This window comes from Pseudopodoces humilis, chromosome 10, assembly GCF_049639895.1.
Source record: "Pseudopodoces humilis isolate 2021_Gansu_Grassland_sample_001 chromosome 10, ASM4963989v1, whole genome shotgun sequence".
In the NCBI taxonomy this organism is placed as follows: domain Eukaryota; kingdom Metazoa; phylum Chordata; class Aves; order Passeriformes; family Paridae; genus Pseudopodoces; species Pseudopodoces humilis.
The window spans coordinates 18,635,447-18,654,741 of NC_142209.1; the positions used below are offsets into that span (position 1 = coordinate 18,635,447).

Genomic DNA, 19,295 nt, shown 5'->3' on the forward strand with positions numbered 1-19,295 from the left:
TAATCCTTTAAATATGAGACAAACATTGTCTCTGCAGATACTGTTAGAACTGCTAACAATGAATATAGACCAGATTCCTTAAGTGATGCTGAGGACTACAGTACTGTGGTATTTACAGCACCTCTGCATGGGTAACACTGCCTTGCTGGTGCTAATCAGCCTTGTTCTCAGGGACAGGTGTATTCATAGCTTTAAAAAACTTGCCTAGATAACTTATGGGAAGCTTGTGCTAAGGCAAATCCCTAATCAACTTTCTCTTGCTAGGTGTTTTGACTGTTTCCTTCATTTTCCATAATTTTTGTGAGTGGTAGATTCTTCAATTCTAAATTGTTTTTGTTAAATTGTATTTTGAAAGTGTGCTTTGAAAATTTCAATACATTGGGAAGAAATATTTCTTGAGTGCTCTCTTTAAGCATATTATGATCTGGCAAGGCTAGGTCATATCCACGAATCAACAAGTTTGAAGAGTTAGAAATGGCTCTCTGAAGTATTTTTCCAAATTACCCAAACAGATTGACATTACTGAGATTTTCCTGTCTTGCCTTGAAGGGGCAGCAGCTAGTGGTGCTATAAAGAAGAGAAAGGGCAAAATTAATTCTGCACCTCATTTGCTTTATATTGTCCTTTCATTTTCTTCTCCATCTGTCTGTATTCCTCTTTCTCCCCAGCTTTTGAAAAAACATCCAGGCTCTTCTGGCAACCCCTGATGTGCTTGGAAACCTTCACTTTTTTGCATAAACTTGCACTTTTGGGCTTTAGCCAGAGATAGCCCAGTTCTCCTCAGGAAGGACTTTAGCAGTAGCTTCACACCAAGCTGCTCCTGCCTGAGGAAGATGGAAGCTGAGAGCCCCAGCCAGCCTTTGCAGCCACAGTGTGGCTGTCACTAGCATGGGCACGGAGGGAAGCGAGGGGCTGAGAGCTGCCAGGCTGTGCACTCTGCCAGCCCCAGTCTGGCTCTCTGACCATTGTGCACGGGCAGTGAGGGTGCCCTTGGTGCAGCAGTGCCCACCTTTGGCTGGAGAGCACCTCACAGCACCTTGCAGGTCCTTGCATGGTCAGTGCCACGAACATGGCATGGCCCTCCTGCAGCCTCACACCATCTGTGCATGGGAGGGACCCCAGGCAGGAGTCATGACCCCGTCTCAAAAGGAACAATATACTTGGTGTGGTCAGAGCCTTCAGCTTCCATGTGATTTTAAAAAAAAACCCAAAAAACAAAAGAAGCTGGGAGAAATTTTGGAACCTGTTTGCCATAGCAGAGGGTACACATAGGCTCACAGAGGTTTGGAAAGGTTGTCAAATGCAGCTCCCACTGCAGTAATCTAGCTGGAGCAAGGGCAGATCCATGGGTGCTGCAGAACTCTGGTGGTGGCATTTACATCACAGAATTACCTCAGGCCAGTCATTGTCAGGACTTCAGCTTCAGCAGGGGAAGGAAGGAGCCCTTTTGTAACCTAATTCCTGGATCATGGCATTCAGGGGCTGCACTGGTAAGCACAGGAAGGCAGTGACACTGTTCATGGCTCCTGGCTGCAACGACAGAGCTGCACACACAGTCACCAAACTTGGAATGATGAAAAGGCTCTACTGACAAAAGCATACATGTCTTCCAGATTAGAATTAATTCTGTCCCTGAAGTAACATCTGTTGTACCTGGGATTTTAAGTGCCTAAATTCCACCAAAGTTTCACTTTGAACAGTGAAGTGCTTTTTGGGTCTGACATCTAGCAGATCCACATTTAACTGCAGAGGAAACATTGCCAAAAGAGATGTAACTGCTTAGGGCAAGAAAATTGTGCCTCTCTAACGTACTAAAATTAAGTCAATCATGCAGCTGTTGAGACTAGAGGGAATGGTTGATGTAATTTATTTGGATTTAAAAAGGAAAAAAAATCCATATAAAAATATCCCTCCCAAGAAGCCATTAAAGCAAATGCGTATTAAGGAAGTGAGAGCTAAAGTAGTTGTGCATTAGAAACTAAGAGGTAGAGCAGGATTAAACGGGCGATTTTTTTAGCATGGCAAAAGGCTAATGGTATAGTGCCCCTACACTGGTGCTATCTGAAAATGGGGATGAACATGCTGCCAGGGAGGTGGCACTGTTTGCTGTTAGCAGAGAATTACTTCACTTAATCAGAACTAGGGAAGATTGTGATTGACCTGGGTTAACAAAATGAATAAAAGGCCAGTGTGATGCAGATGAACTGCGATGCTGAGAAATGCAAGGATGGGCACACATTCAAGAGAATAACTGGTGCTGGGCTCTAAATTAACCATAACTAGTGGATAACCAGCCTAGTGGAATAGTGTGTTGTGAAGGGATCCTATGAAAACAAAAGATAATGTGAGACTATGGGGGGTGGCAGTAGCACAGAATAGAAGATACAACTCCCATGCATAAATCAACATAAACAAATCACCCATAATTTTGTTCTTGCCCTATCTCCAAAAGCATACTGACAAAAAGTAACTCTGAAGACTGGCAACTAAATAATTAGAGAGGTGGAGGATGCTGAAAACAAGGGTTTGTTTAGAAAGAAGTAATAGGAGGCAGAGGGTGAGTATTTAAAACAATGAGTGGAGTTAAGAATACCAACTAAGAAACTTCTATTTATATTGTTAGTTAGCAAAAGTTAGTTAGTAAAAAAGAAAAAGAAGCAAAGTGGTATATTTAAAAAGAATTAAAATGAATTATTTTCATGAGAACCTCATTAACCTTTGATAATCATACTGTTAAGCAATCATGGAGGCCAAATGTTCAGCAGCATTATGTTATTTTAAAGCAATTCTAATGCTACAAGAGGACTGGAAGAGTTATTCCAATGCCATCTACAGAGATCCAGCTTCTCCATTAAAAAAGCTCATGCAGGTACTAACCTGTTGTCTCCTATTTGGGAACCTGAGCTTTTAAAGTGCATTTATGTTTTTGTGCTCAGCTTTCCTGCCTGGTTTTAGCTGACTGGCAGTGGAGAGTCTACATTGTGCCAGAGCTCCTACTTCACCATATAAAAGGAGGAGTGCACACAAGGAAGAAATGGTTCAGTACACAAACTTTGCTGTAGAAAAATTTTCTTTATGGAGCTACCTATTCTGAATGTAATTTATGCAACTGTGATTTCCCCCATCTGGGATCCCAGAATGATATCTGCAGCAGCTGGTGCATTATATTGAATGGTCCTTTAAAATCTCCTTGCTGCTGAGTTGAGGCTTGTGTGATTTTCAGTAGCATTTATAACCACTCAGGCTGCACCATGGTGTGATCTGCTGCACATGCCAGGAACTTTGATGGGGAGCGGCTGAGATTAATGATGACATAATACACTAAGAAGAGATATTAATGCTCTTAGGCATGAATTAATGAAATACCATTGAGAATTTATCCTGCATGAATAAAAGGATTTGGAAGTTGTTGTTCTAAAAAACACATGAAGATTTTACAGAAAAAAACCCAAACACTGTTGAAATAGACAGGGTCCTAATGAACCCTTTCTCCAGATTTTTGGCAGAGCCAGATGATTGAGCTGGAGCCATTAACTGAATTCCTACTAATTTACAAAGTGTTTGTGTAAATGAAAGACACAGATCTCTTGCTTCCAGGGTTGTGGCAATGCTAATTTTATTTCCATCTCAGTGCAAAGCTGGATTACAAACTGTGCTGTCACTGTGGAGCAGAGACCCAGCATCCCAGTGGCATCCATAAATCTGGGATCTTCATCCTACAGTGCAGCCATACAGCAAGATCCTTGCTAACTGAAATGGCAGCACTGCTTTTCATAGATGTGGTGGAAGGCGATTGTCACCATTTATTTTTTGAAAAAATTAAGGAATGTTTTACTGTGATCTCTCTGGGGTGTCTTTGCAGGATTACTGAAGAATTGAAGGATTACTGCTGAATCCTGTAATTTTAAATTCTTCATTGTTCCCTAGAATTTGTGAATTAAAATGTTGTCTGTGTATATCTATATATATTTCTACATCTATATATATGCATATGATTGTCTACCTGTAGCTTCTATTGGTTGTGAAAAGTAATTTTATTCAGGGATAAAACATTACACTACTGTATGTTGTCATATAATCAAATCTAGAAGAGAAGTTTTGTTATTTTTGAGGCAAAATGGGATAACACCACCTACAGTACACAGGACTGTTTATATTTTTTGTTGCTCTGTTGATGTCTGTTCTGAGTAGTTAAAAAAAAAAAAAATCCTTACAACTTAGAACATCAAGTATGACACATATTTTATCCATGATTTATGTCAATTTGAAATACCTTTTATTGCCTACATAAGTGAATATATGTAAACTTTATTAGTAACTTCATATCAAATTAAAAATAAGCCAAGGTGTATTGTAGAATTTACAGATAAAGGTTAGTTTTAACTAAGAAGTTATTACCAGTGTTGCATTTCTTCATGTTATTGTTCACTTATGTAGAATTGAGATGTATTTTATATTAAACAATGCATAGCACCATTATACAACAGTTCACTAAATGCACATCCCATTCAATCTTTTGTAGGAATTAATATAACTGGACTGAAGTTACAAGGAAGAATTGAACTGAGCCAGTAGGGTTAACACTGATACTAACAGATTACCAGCCATAAGAAAATTACAGCTCTTCTGAAAGACAGTGCCTAAAATAGCAACATATCGTGAGCACCATCAGAGAAACTGGTTAACTGATGACCCTGAAGAAACACTTGTTTCCTTTCCCCATTCTGCTGCCATTATTTCACTATTCTTGACCTCTTCCTCTGAATTCTTCTGTCCTTCTGATCCCAAGACAAGGTGGCAGGAATGTTAGAAGAGAACATAAATTACAATAAGCTGCCAACTATATAATTGTACTGTAGCCTACTACACTGAGAAATTACACCAACAGAAATCTGGCAATGTATTGGCTGCTAGCTAAACACAGGACACTCACTAGCTCAACATTAAAAAAAAAAAAAAAAACAAAAAACAACAGGCTCACTAAAAAGCAACATCTACATTACAAAGAAGCTAACAAAAGAATTCCCTTATGATACTTAGGTTCAGCAGGTTCATCTCAGGTTCATCAGCTAGATTTTCTTGTTTTATGTTTTATTTTACTTGTTACATTTGCAATTGAGTATGCATTTAAGATCACAATGCTACAAACCTTTCTCCAGTATGTAGTTTTGACACCTTTAGTTAGACACAAAGGAGTAATTGCTCAAATTAGGGTTGAAGATTCTGCAGAAAGTTAGTGATGTTATTAGGTCGTGTACTGTAATTATTTGAGTACCATAATTTTGAAATCCTTAAGAACATGATTTCCTAGGTAGAAAGTAGCCAGTATGCTTTTGCCAGACAGACTAAGGGAATAACTTTTGCTCCAAGGAGTCTGCTGTGTACCCTGAATCAGAACTAAGTCCTGTTTCATAGAGACTTCAGATTTTTAAAGCATCTCTACTAAACAGAAGTAAACCACTTCTGATTAAATTTTAAATGTTTCAGTGACTCTACTGCAAACACAGTAACTTTTAAGTGTTAAGGAACTTATGGTAAGAGTTTCCAGTGGCTGACAGTTGAATATGCTTTTTGGCTCATTAACAATTGCTACAATGTCACAGTTCTGAACAGATATATTGAGGTTACCAGAACCCCACAGTTCCATCTCAGCCTGGATTTTAGTTTTTTAGTTTGAACCCTCTCAACAATGGAAAGTCTTGCCTAAAACATTCTTCTAAAATCCAAACTTCTTAAAAATGCATTGACTTATTTTCCAAAAGGACTTTATATATTCCAATGCATTAGAAGGTAACGATACAGCTTTCAAGTGAATTTTTGTTGTTGTCATACAGAAAGTAACAGTGGCCACACATGAAACTGTAGCCTTTGTGATGATGGGACATTAATTTGAGAGTTATTTGAAAAAACACAGTTTTGGAAGTGGTGACAAATGCAGTCCTTGATGCTATCTTTGAAAGGCCCTGGATGAGAGGAACAAAAAAGGCCTGGGAATCAACACAACAAAGATTTCAGACTTCCAATTTAGCTACTGATTTGTAGATAACATCTTGTGCTTCAGCTGCCTTCTGCAGCTCTCTAGTTTGATAAAAATAGGGACAGTCATGCTTATTTATCTAACACAAACCAGTGCCATGATGGATGAATTATTTAGATAGCACTCAGAGTGCTAGCCAAATGCTGCTTATTCGTGTTTTCCCCGCTGCAACAATGTAGCTTCATCACTAATAATTAACCACTAATTACTGTTGCCAAGAATATGACAGTGGTGTTTACCACCTTAATTTTAATATCAGTGAAGATGCCTACTTAAATATATGAATTTACAGTACATTTTCCTAATGACCCTGCTATATCTGGGTTTGATCCTATTCAATGGTGACAAAAGAATAGTAAAGATGACCTGTCTTCTGTGGGGCTATAGACAGTTTCTGTTGAATTCTCAACACTAAAATCATGAAATGTAAAGATGCCATTCTAGGTAGGACACATCTGAGTCGAAGGACTGCTGATGCCAATTATGCTTCGTACATAATAATGCACATTTTACCTATTTGGAAAAAAATTCACATTTATTTACTGTCAAACAGGTGTTAAACTTTACACTGGATATTAGTGATGGGCTCATTATTAACAGGTTTACACAAAGGGATGAAAAAAGCAGAATTTTGTTGAAACAATTTACATTTCATTTGATTTTTTATCATAAAATAAATTAATTACTAAATATAGGCAGAAGGAATATGGAAGAGTTATAGTTATGTTTTATTAATTTTTTTTTATAGGACAGGCACCTTTTATTCACGAGAAAGCTTGTGAGAAGTGTCCAATGTCCCCTTTACCCCTTACCACCCAACCCTGATTAAAGAATGAACAGGGAATTGAGTTACAATCTTTGTTAGCTACACCAAATTTGTGCAAGGCTTGGCATAATTGGCTTCTAAAACAACTTTCTCCCCAAATTATGTTTTTTTTGGCAATAAAAATTCAAAACTTAAGAATAAAAACTAACTTGTCAAAGCAGAACACTGTTTACAGTGAAAAAATAAGTGAAAACAGGTAGAACTTGCATTTTAAACAAACTATCGTACTATGAACAGTGTAAGAAAAACAGCTTATAACATATGTGCAACCAAGAGCTTTTCACAATATTTTCTTCAAACTCTTTAAAATTATTTTTAATGACAATTATATTTCAGTTGGACACAAATGTATTTATTTTACCCTAGCAATAGAACAAAATATAATTTCTTTAGCCATTTTTTCATGAGAACGGTTCATTGTACAGTTGAGGAAATATATGAAATAAGGCCTGTGGCTTGATTGCTAGTGGTTAGACATGTATTCAATCTTTGCCCTAATGGAAAAGATTTGCAGTGAACTGCAAACCGATGCAGAATATCTCTCCTGCCTTTGCAAGTCTTGTCAGGAATAGTAAGGTACAGTAAATTTGTCCCACAGGATTTTAAAGCCTACGCCTTGTATATAATACAATGTAGGCCTAAGAAAAAAAAATGGTGCAGCCATATTTACAAATTTAGTTCACAACCTGCTGCAGTAAAATGGCTGGAAAGTGTTTATTTCTCTTTTTTTTTCACAATTTTGTTAAATTCAGCAGCAGAAGATATCTTAAATACCTTGTTGGTATTTCTTTTCTTTGTAACAAATAATTCATTTTAGTATACTCTGTGTATATACAAAGTTTTTGTTTTATAAAAATTCACAGAACTGCGAGGTCCAGTCATCCCTGTTACTGGAGAACCACGGGGTCAACAGAATTGTCTCTTCGAGCAGATATGAGGAAGCCTGCATGGGGCCAACTAAGTCTTTTTAATACTTGAATGTGGCCTTTAATATTTCTTTGCTACACTATTAAAGGCTTGTCACTAGTTGCATTTGTCCTTCTCTAACATCTCCTTCCGGAATACATCCTTCCTTGTTGATGGGAATGATATAGCCGTCGCTATTACCCCTGCTGATTTGATAGTACATCTGAAGCTGATGGCCAGCTCCTAGGTTTGGCATGCTCTTGTAGTAAATGTCCTCATTTTCGCTCCTCCTGGAGGGAGAGAGGTCTTCTTCAACGTCGGGGCTGCTCTCTGGGTAGGGAGAGTCTCTGAGGTTGGGCATGCTCGTGTAAAGAGAGTCTCTGTTGGGGGACTGGAGGTGGTCGTCAGCCTCGGCTGTCAGCTGTGAGACGTAGCTGTCAGTTCCCTCGGTCTTCACTTTCTTCTGGGGCTGGTACAGAAGGGAGTGAGTCCGCTGAGGGATGAGTGGGGCCTCCAGCTCTTTGTGGTGGAGCTCCAGCCCGGGGGTGTCACTGTGCATCAAAGATGAGGCGTCTGCCACGATGGCGTCATCTTCGCTACTGCTCCCGCCGATCACAGCCTTGGCTGGCAGCGCCCGCTCCAGGTTGTGGTTCTTGCTGCTGCCCCGCAGGTTGTTGTGCACTAACTCTGAAATGATCATTTTCTCAAAAGCTGTATCATTCAGGCTTAGTCCACAGTCTACAACTTGCACGCTGTCGTTATAGTCTCCATTGCGCAGTGAGTAGCTGTTGTTGAAATTACCATTTAGCGGTAGAGTATCCATGGCACTTGTATCCCTGGCATTGTTCAGTGAATGTCCTAGAATGGAAAAGGACAGCTCTGGTTATTGCCTGACATGTTTTTACCACTTTTTCTCTTTTTTTTTTTCTCTTTCTTTCTTTTTAACAAAGTTCTTTAATGTAGTTCAGGACAAAGTTGTACTTGGAAGTAAAACTTGAGAAAAGTTAGTTATTGAACATTCCCAAATGTAAACAGTTGTACACCTTATAGGAAAGATGCATTCTAAAAATAGTAATGTGTGCTTCCTGTGGGGAATAGTGGCATTTGAATTTCTTAATTTAGTGTCAATTCTGTGACTTTTCCACAAGAACTGTTCACTCCATGCCCTTGCATATGTAATGCAAAGCAATTCATTTGGAAACATCTATGTTTTGAAGTACATCACCATGATTTAGAAAAAGGAAAATTAACAGAATTTGTCCTAAACGACACTAAATTAAAAAGGAATTAGATCACAGACATAACTGAAGGTAAATGTACAACATAAACCCACATAACTGGCAAGCAACTACTTTGACAACATTTCTAACATTTTTTTCCTGGTTTGTTTTTTTTTTTTTTGAGATGAAGTAAAGAAAAGAATGAAAAAAATGGATAAATACAAAGAATTTATGTTAAACAAGGACAGCCATCTTTCACACTACAGGAACCAGGGCCCACAAGCACCATCCAACAACACGATAGACAGCAGGTGGAATGACTCACTTTGGACAACTCACATCATGTCTGTCTGCTCAGGCTATCTGGCCTAAGAGTAGCTGATATATAAAAGAAAGTAAAATGATTTATTGTAACATGATGAAGAATTACTGAGCTTCTCAGCAACTTAGTCAGAGCAAGGGTTCAGCAAATTAGATTACTAAGCAATAACAGCTTTTCTTTTCCCACTTAATGTAATTTTTTTGCACTAATATTCTGTCTGCCAACAAAGGCCCCAGGCTCCTAAAGGTCAAAGTTTGCCTGCAGTCTGCATCAGTCACAGTGACAGCGCTGAATGAACCAGAATAGTTAATTAAGAATTAGGCCCACAGTTACCATGGGCATGGAATCAAATGCAGAAATGTTAGGAATTTCTGTAAGTATGGGTCACAGAAATTAAACCAAAGAATAAATATTAGTTGTGGAATGGGAAGAGGAAATCAGCCATGGCTGATATCTCATAGCTGTTGAGGGAATGACAGATTGGGTAAGTCTGCTGAAAACATGAAAAGGAGTTTAAGAGGGGGGAAAATGAAGTCTCATGATGATTAAAGTCTTTATGCTTTGGGTTTTGGCTTTTTTTTTTTCTGGTAACTTGATAAAGAAAAGGTTTTCCTACAGACACAAAGACATGTAAACTATGACAGCACAGTGCTTCCCAAGCAAAGGAAAAAAAAAAGAAAAAAAAAAAAAAACTTTGCAAGAAATTAAACAATCTGAACCATGGAAATCAGATGGTTAGAGTGTTCCTAGAAAAGCACTTTATCTACAGATATGTCTGGAAGTAAAGAAAGAATGAAGTGACTTTACTGAAATGAGACTGACCACTGTGAGGCTGCTGCATAATATGCAAGGCTTGGAGGAGTATATGGGAAAAGTTTTTTGGAAAAATTTTACATTTTCTCATTTTGTGGATTTTTTTTTTTTTCATAATTAAAGCTGCAGCTTATCCTAGAAAATTCAAAATTCTCTGGAAATATTGTTTTCAATTAAAAAGAAATTGCATTTTCTTATGAAAAGCTTTTTATCTTCAACTTTAAAAAAGGAGTAATAATTTCCAAACAAATTCTGAGCAATTTGCGAGTCATTTTGCATTTGTGTTATTGTTAACTCTTCTCCATGTGTACTGATTTGAACAGTGATGAGGGTTGTTTGAAAAGTCTCTTTAAGCTTTGATTAAACAACTATGTAGTTTTGCAATTTCATGTACGTTCCAAGATTTTTCTTGCAATGGATTTAGCTGTGTAGAACATATGGCATTTATAAAAGTAGACAACACATGGACCACATGCTGGATTCATCTCCCTCATGAAAGTGATTTAATTCTGTAATTTTAATTTTCTTTTCCTCTGCTAAAGAGATATCAAAATACATCTGATAATCCAAAATGAGTTTTCTATGATATACTGCAGAGTTAAGCATGTTAGAATATATTCAAATTGGTTTGATGAGGCAAATTTTGTTGCCCATGATCAGGTAATTAATTTGAAATCTTTCATAGCCTGTAGCAAGATTACTGTAGGAATGTTAAAATATAAGTAAATTGTTAAGCACTTCAGCATGACACTGCTTTGGTTTTAAAGAGCAAATTATTTCAGCATTGCATAACTTGTGTTACCAATAGGGTTTGCTACAGACCTTATGGCGATTCCAAAAAGCAGTATGCAAGTACTTTTTGAATGTGGAAACATTTTATTTGCAAATTGTGAACCACTTGCCCGCTGAGTCTACTTCATGACCGCTAGTTATGTTTTAATTGTGCCCATTAAAAATCATGCTGAAAAAATTTACATTTGATAGGCAAAGTTAAGTTTTACTCCCATACTTGTCTCTCTGTAGGTTGCTAGAGGAAAGCATAAGGAAAGTAAGAAAACAAGAGAATGAAAATAGAAACTACAGTTCAGTTAAAAAGGAGACTTGAAATAAAAACTGGAAACAAAGTTTTATGAGCTCTTTTTCAAAGATTTATCATACTATTTACACTAAAGTGATCTTAGGACTCATCAAACAGTATCTGCAAGATATTTACTGATGAACTGCAACATCGTTAAAAAAAGCAAGTAGATAATGTAACAACAAAATGTTAGGTAAATGATGACACCCTTTATTCCTACAGAACTAAACTGTTCTAACTGTTAATCTCAGGATTTTCCTACAGGAAAATGATCTCCCATAAAGCTGCACTATACTATAGTTTAGATCTCTTTGACGCTGGATACAATTTTCTACTCCGGGGTATCCAAAGGTGCCAAGATGCCTTGCACTGCTTTAGTATCTCATCCATTCCATAAACAGGGTTTTCTCAGCAAGCTTTAGAGTCAACCTTACATTGCATAGACATGATACCTCTAAGTGATATATATCTTGAAGATGGGCTCTCGGACCATGTGGTGTCAGTCCTTTAATAGTATATTAAGATTTATGCCACCTGTGTTAAAAACATGGATAATTATTGGTAAATACTGTGAGGGCAAAGGCATTACTATAATATAGTGCAGTTTTAGAAGCTGACATTGGCAACACTGTATTTCCCAAATTTATTTCAGAAATTCAGACTGTACGGCTGGGGTATTGCAACTTGAGCTTCTATCTAGGGAAAAGAGGGAATTTGGAGCGAGCCAAGTAAAGCAGTTTATTCAGGAAGTGTAAGCACACCTGGTGAGTTAAACACAGGAGCTGAAGGGGCATTACATACAACTGTTTCTGCGAGCAATGTGTTATAGGGGTTGTTAGTGCCGTGTGGTCGAAGAAGAGGGTTTGTTAGTAGGTAATTGCCAGTCATTCCTAAAGCAAAAGAAACAGAAAAAAAATGTCAGTTCCTTAATTTTAGCCTGACAGTTTCAATAAAGAATAATTTTTATTCATCATGAATCACGTAGGATTTCTAAAATGTAATTCAGCTGACAATTTCTGGTGTATTTGAGCTATGCATTGGAAATGGGAGCAGGAAAATATAGTTAGATTTCAGTGATTCACAGGTGCTGTCCAAATCCCCAAGGTAAACATCTAGTGAAAGTGATATTTACTAATGTATACAAAATCACTGTTACACAAGAGTAGCAATTAAATGTTTAGATATCAAGGTACTACATAAAGCTACCAGAACTTTAAAAACGATCATCGGGAACACTTCTGTCCAGAATTGAGAGAACTGAATTTTGCAAACTGAAAGGTATTGAAAAACCTCTCATGACAGGATCAGAGCTGTTACTCACTTTATTAAAAACAGACAGATAGTGGAAGGGAATTGCTGTTTTCAAACAGACAGTGGATGACAAACTGCAAGAAGCATATCTTAGTGTATACCAAAGTATGCATGCTGAGGGGAAAGCAAAATATTTGCTCTAAGAAATCAGAGCATTCACATTTTCTCCTGGGACATTCATGCTGCAAACCTATCTGCCAGGTTTTAAAAAAGAATTCCTCGAACGACAAATTTCTTTAAACTATCAGTTTACAAACAATATAAGACAATGTAAGACAAATACTAGGTAAACAGACATCTTTTAAACTCTTATAAACTCAAATTTACATGTTAATGCAACACCATTTAAACAACTCTCAGAATAATCAGAAAAAAAACCCAGCATGTTTTGAAAAATTATTAAAAAGTCAATCTCTGATTTCTAGCTACTACAAGAAAAATGCTGTGATTTAAAAATTAATTTAAGCATTTCAATAAGATAAAATTCAAGTTTCTTTTTTATTACTTTGCAAAGCACTACATCAGGATCAGGTCTGTATTACAGACCCAGGGAGAATTAAAAAGGCAGCTATATTTTATATAGTTATTTATATAGTATAAATATTTTTATTTGGCAAGGAATGATATATATTCCAAATATTAATGCTTTTGTACTCCCAGAGCTACTTAGTAGCAGAAATGAGCAGAAATTTCTAACACTCAGAGAATTATTGTCTGACTATGCTAATCTTATTTGAAAGTTTGTGTTAGTGCTCAATTAAAAAGTTATCATAGCTTTTTTCCACTGTAAAGTTCATATAGAAATAATAACTGAAATATATTTTTCTTGGGTTTTTTTATTTTGTGTACTATATTTAATCTTGGTTAGAATAATTATGTATAATTTCTAGTTAAGATTTTTTTTCAATCTAAATTTCTTTGTGACAAGGAAAAAAAAACTTAATTAAAAGCTTCATTTTTATTTTAAAGGAAAAAGTGACACTTTCCATTGATTATTAAACTACCCTTATATGTATTTATCACTGAGACAGTGACAATATTGTAACAGAATACAGTTGATACCAATTTTTCTAATCATGGCAGAACATCTCCAGTGACTTGAGTCTGGAACTTGAAACAGGGAGAAGCTGCTGAGAACTCTCTTCAACACTGAATTAACTAACAGTGCAGCACAGTTAGAGCAAACCTCAAGAGTCAGAGACAGCAAATTAGGGTAAAAACCAAATTTTATGTAGCTTGTATTTCTTGAATTTTAGTAGGACAGTGAAGGGGATATGAAAAATACACCATTTCTACCTAGGAGAAGTTACTTAATTTTGATTTTTGCCAGAAGAACATGCAGGATTCATAAGGGGGTGGGAGGAGCAGTGAGACACACAGGCCTTACCCACTTTCTAGATACCAAACAGCAAAAACAGAAACACACATTCTGCTACCTTTTGCTTTGCAAACACCACGTTTTTTACTTCCAAAATGAATGTAAATACAAGTCCCTGCTATCAAATCCTGAATCTGAATTTTCTGTCTGGAAGTTTCTGAGTTGAGCAGGAACCGGCTGCAGTGAGACCAGGGCTACCTGCTCTCCACTTAAGGACTGGGTGGAGGAACAGGCTTCAAACCTGGCTTGCACAGCAGTCCCCTCTCCACTGCTGGCTCCATCTGCCTTCAAAACACACAGGGGAGGGGAGAAAGGGAGCGACAATCTGGCTTGGTTAATGCCCTAGTCTTCTGCCTGGACATGAGAATGAGGTTACAGATTTCAAAGTCTATCTGAGCTGAGAAGTTCTGAGTTTTGACTTCTCTGAGCCTGAAAATCTGGATTCTATCCCATGTTACAGATATGATGCTCTTTGAAATAGAAAAGATAAATGCTTTACAGACATCTTTTGCATAGAAATGATATCAATTAGATTTCACTGGGAAAATTTCTGCACCTAAAAATCAGTCAAATATGCATTAAAATGTTACTGCACTCATATTTCTATTTCAGATTTAACCTATAAAGGTTAAGAAAGATTTAAAATTATGATCTTGCTTTTAAGCTAAATTATTGATGAAACTAATTTAAATACATTCTCATGAATTGAAGAATTAAACTTCTATAGCAGGGGCCAGTTAAGGAAACATGGTTTTCAAAAGTGCTGGTGGATAACTTTAAAACTCCGGTTTTGTTCCAGATTTATTTTTTAAACATTCTTTTCAATTCTTGTGTGTTAACTGATATGAAATCTGTATTAAATTTATGTATTCTAAAACTGAAATGTTCCCAGTGACTGACCTTGATTAAGTGTTGAAGTGCTGTTGATGTCACCTGAGATAAAAGACGATTCCGATTGTTTTCTCACAGTGTCATTCCACATCCTCCTTATCCGACTCTGTTAACACAAAGCAGTGAGACAAAAGCATAGTAGGTTTTGACAGAAAGATTTTTTCCTATTCATGTGCTATTATGTAGGATATTTGTGTTTATTTTAGCCTCAAGTAAAAAATTCTTCTAGCACATGGTGAAAATTCCTTCTTATTTTTATTAAAATTTTAATTTATTAAACTTCATTTCAATGAAACACGATGGTATAAACCTTCCTATAAACCAGTCCCTATTTGCAAGAGAAAAATAAGGCATTTAAATACCTTGCCAAACCAAAGTAAATGTTTAAAAAGAAATAATTCTACTAAGCAGAAGTATGTATTTACCATCTAAATGACAATAATGAGAAGACAATTAGTCTTTCTGATTGGAAGACATCTCAGTAGGCTTTTCACAAATGAGGTAATTAGAAGATGCTGTCAAAATCTTTGTTACCTGAGTGCCAGAGGAATAGCGAGCGCTAGTTCTCGTTGTTGATGCCTTCACTGAACTGTGGGGACTCTCAGTTGGAAGTCCTCCACAGCAGTAGGAATGCCGGAAGCATTTCCCATATTCCTTACGTACCTATGGAGAAAAAAAATTGCTTAGCACACAAAATAGTTTTAAATATCTGCTGGCAGAAACACATGAACCTTGCCTTGAAACTACTCACTTTTCCAACAAATAGATAATTCTTGTCTGCCAAATTGCTGGCTGTTAGCAGAACCATGTATTTCTCCCTACTCAGTGGCAGTATTAGCAGCTACCCAGGAGATTTGAACCAATTATTTCCAAGGTATACACACACTTCTTTAGAGATGTCCCTGAATAATCATTACTGAGTTAGTTATAGAATTGTTTTTATTTCATTTTTATATTGTAGATTAATATAGTTAAGTTTACCTGAATTGAATGCTGGCTGAGAAGAGTGGTTTTTATAAGAGTTTTTGGTGCAGAAAGCACAGAAACCCTGTCCTGCCATCCTAGCAGCTGAGCACTGCTCAGTACTGCCCCTTATGCGACGATTTCCACTAAGAGTGCAAAACTTGCAATGCCTGTAAAGGCATTTCTTATTCTGTGTATCTCATCCAGCTGCTACTTCAGACAGCCACACCTGCCCTGGCACTGAGCAGAGCTCACAAACACCACTGCCCCACTCCAGGCACAGCCCCAGCTATGCTGGTGGAGCTGCTTGTCAGTGTTCCAGAGTCGCTTTTTGAACCATAAAAGCTGGGAATGAAGCACCTTCCACTTTTAGGACCAAAATGTAGAGTTCTAATTCCTATCTTTATTGAATCTAGAAATTTGAATATACCTATGTTTATGATTTTTTTTTTTTCCTGACAGAGCAGCAAAACTAATTAATGACTTCAGCTTCAGTGGCTGCATTTATTTACCTTCTGTTTCCAGTGACCTACTGGAAGCTTTAGTTTTGTTATGTGTGGTAAGAATTGCCATAAAAGTAATCAGGATCATTTTACAGAGCAGTTAATTCTCTTATATTCAGTGACTGCTTCACTGACCACTATTTTTGGATAAAGAAGCGCGTGTGCATGTCTTGGCAGCAAGACTGTATCCGTGAAAGGACACTGGATAGAATTCTTACATATATATCATAAATTCATAAATCTTCCACCACGTTACATGGGAACTTAATGGTCTCTTCTACATCAATGAGACTTAGGAGTTTCTGTGAAAAGAGGGATTTCAGCTAATCTGGAAATTCTGCCTGACCTATGAATATATAAGACAGAAAGTTATGTGTATGCAAAAAGGGGAGAGAAGAAAATGCAAAAAATTAATAGTGTGGATTTACAAATGTAATGTGCTGTTTTCTACAGGAGTTTTACTCACAGAATACATACTGTATTCTGATTCTATAAATCACAGGGAGGAAGAAAGTTGAATAATTTGCGATTCAACTTCAAGATAGGCACAGTAAGTCAGCTGTTTATAAAAGTATATGGTACAAATTTTAAGTCAACCCCTATCTATATCAGCACAAAAGACATGCAAAAAATTAAAACAGAAATGAAACAACTTAGAATTATAATTTTTAACCCTGGAAAACGGTGGTCTGTATACACCATCACTAGATGGTGTATAGAGATAATACCTAAGAAAATACATTCCTGAACACTAATGGATATTAAATGTTCTAAACCACTACACAGTAGAGACAATAGAAAACAAAACTGTATCGTTACCCAAATACCACCCTCCAGGGCTGGTTTTGCCTAATGCCTATATTGCAGTGAATGTACATTATCTGTCAGGACTGCACATTCCACTGTCATTATTTCTAAATTATAGCTTGTTGGATACTGATGGAAGCAACAGCACTATCATCTCGTCAGAACTGGTAACATAATAGTTTTCACTTCCACAATTCTATTTCTCTGTTCAATTTAGTGACCAAGTAGTAATAACAGAATAAAAAGACTACATTAGCTATGCAGACAGAGGATAGAACAATATCCAGTCAAAGGCAGTGACACTTAAAAATCTTAAATGGCAGCTTTAACATTCTTTCAGGTATAAATCTTATTGCTCTAGGTTATTTTTTTTCACACTTGGCTGGTATTTTAATATTGCTTTTTGCTGACTCCACTTTATATTAAAACAATGCACAGCTGTGAAAAGAAATAAAAAAGGAATCTGTTTCTGATTTTCAAGTCTAATACAAACAGTAAAAACGGAAACATATAAAACCCTAACCTAGAAATTATTTTTTGAGAATTTTTGCATTTTGAGAATGTTTGCATTTTCTTCCCTATCTTCTTCTTAGGCTCAGCCTTCTCCCTAAGTGTGCTTTTGCTCTCTCCAAATGAGTGGAGTGTCATGTTCATATGGCTAAAATTCTGTCTAGCAGATCTTTCCCTAAAACACCTTTGAATGCCACTGTCTACAACACATTTAGAGATGCTGGTAATGTTAGGACTGGTACAGTTGAGAACATGAGCATGGGATTTTTGTATTTACACAACAACACTTTATGCAATGGTCTCAAACCATCTTATAAATATCAGTTAATTATGTCTTTGGTGAGCTAATTATAATGGGAGTTAATAACTGCTAGGTCTCCAGCCTAAAATTGGTAAAAATATTTAGAATCTAAATATTGCAAATTGGATATTTCCAAATATAGGACATACTGCATTTCATGTTAAATTTGTTTGGGTGGGATTTTTTGATGTTCACCCTTCCTCTCAACTCTCATTACTTTCATGTGTCCTGCCTTTCAACAAAGGCTGTCAGCATTTTTTATGCACTCCTCATTAAAGTACCTCTAAGGCATCCTTGGAAGCAATCTCCACCCTCTGGGGAAGAGAAGGGGTGCAGGGAACCCAAAAAAGTGTCCCACAGAACTGCACCCTTCACTTTTCTTCTCTCCTGCTTGCTCCCCTCTCTCCTTCAAGCTTTCTCTCTGTCTCCCTCTGTCTCTCTCTCCTTCCAGCAGACCTGTTCCTCCTGGACCGTTCTGCTTTCATCCAGTGAAGGGGAACAGAATTAATTTAGCTCATCCCACTCCTGAGGGAGGCTTCAGTGAAGAGCACAAAGCTCCTGGGATTTCTGGGGGAGGCAAACACTTGGGAAAAAAGTATTAATGCTGGCATCTTTTCCATATTCAGAAAACTACTCCTGTTAGCAGCCATCTAGCATTAATGACTACTTTTTTATAAGGTGTGTCAAAGTTCATAAGAAAATTAATTTTCACATCACACTTAATTTTTGTAATGAATGAGCACACATAGTACAATCCCTGCCTATCACCCATGGCTTTATGTGGCAGCTTAATGGGATCTCAGGAGAGGTGCTCTGCCTTGAGCCAGGAAAAGGGGAGCATTTCCAGGCTGATGTGGACTGATGTCGTAACCGATCCTTTGTTTGCAGCACTGCAGCAAAGGCAGGACTTGTTTCATGTGGACATAGAAGACTTTTGTCTGTAAGTCCAAGCTACCAAGTTACCAGTGTTAAACTTTTACATTTTCTTCACAAAACCTCCAAACTTTGCAAGCCCAAGTTGAAAATCCTGCATCCATGTTAAACCTGTCTGGGTCACAGAGCAGTTACATGACTCCCACTAGCACATACACCAAGAGCTGCATTGGAATTCTAGTCCCCTTCTCAAACTACTTCAAAATACTCCAGTTTTTCAAATTGTTAATTTTATCTCTATTTTCTTAAGAATTATGTGTGGCATTTCTAAGAAGTTAGGGAACATTTATCTGTGGTTTTGGTAACTTACCTTCTTTTGAAGGGCACAATGAAAGATGAAAATAAACATTCCTTGGAAAGCATTAAATACTGTGAAGAGATATGTCATCACAACGGTCCCCTCATTTATAAACAGCAGACCAAATGACCATGTTAGGCCAAGGAGACACAGGAGAGCAAATGCACCCAGGACCCAGGATCTGTAAAAGAAAATTAA

At 37.1% G+C, this 19,295-nt stretch overlaps 1 protein-coding gene across 11 annotated transcripts in view; it reads right to left on the bottom strand.

Moving 5' to 3' along the window:
* Positions 1-7,463: 7,463 nt before the first annotated feature.
* ADGRL2 (adhesion G protein-coupled receptor L2) overlaps positions 7,464-19,295 on the bottom strand; it is a 176,118-nt gene continuing 164,286 nt past the window's right edge. For 3 of the 11 annotated variants that reach the window (XM_088060095.1, XM_088060097.1, XM_088060094.1), the window contains 5 exons: positions 19,110-19,278; positions 15,317-15,445; positions 14,792-14,888; positions 11,964-12,092; positions 7,464-8,627 (listed from right to left, as the gene is read on the bottom strand). In XM_088060095.1, coding sequence (XP_087916221.1) covers positions 7,873-8,627; positions 11,964-12,092; positions 14,792-14,888; positions 15,317-15,445; positions 19,110-19,278 — 1,279 coding nt within the window. In that variant the 3' untranslated portion in view covers positions 7,464-7,872. Of the gene's footprint in view, positions 8,628-9,314; positions 9,368-11,099; positions 11,152-11,654; positions 11,737-11,963; positions 12,093-14,791; positions 14,889-15,316; positions 15,446-19,109; positions 19,279-19,295 lie in introns of all 11 variants that reach the window. The other 8 variants (XM_088060101.1, XM_014250806.2, XM_088060098.1 and 5 more) reach the window with 6 other exon arrangements.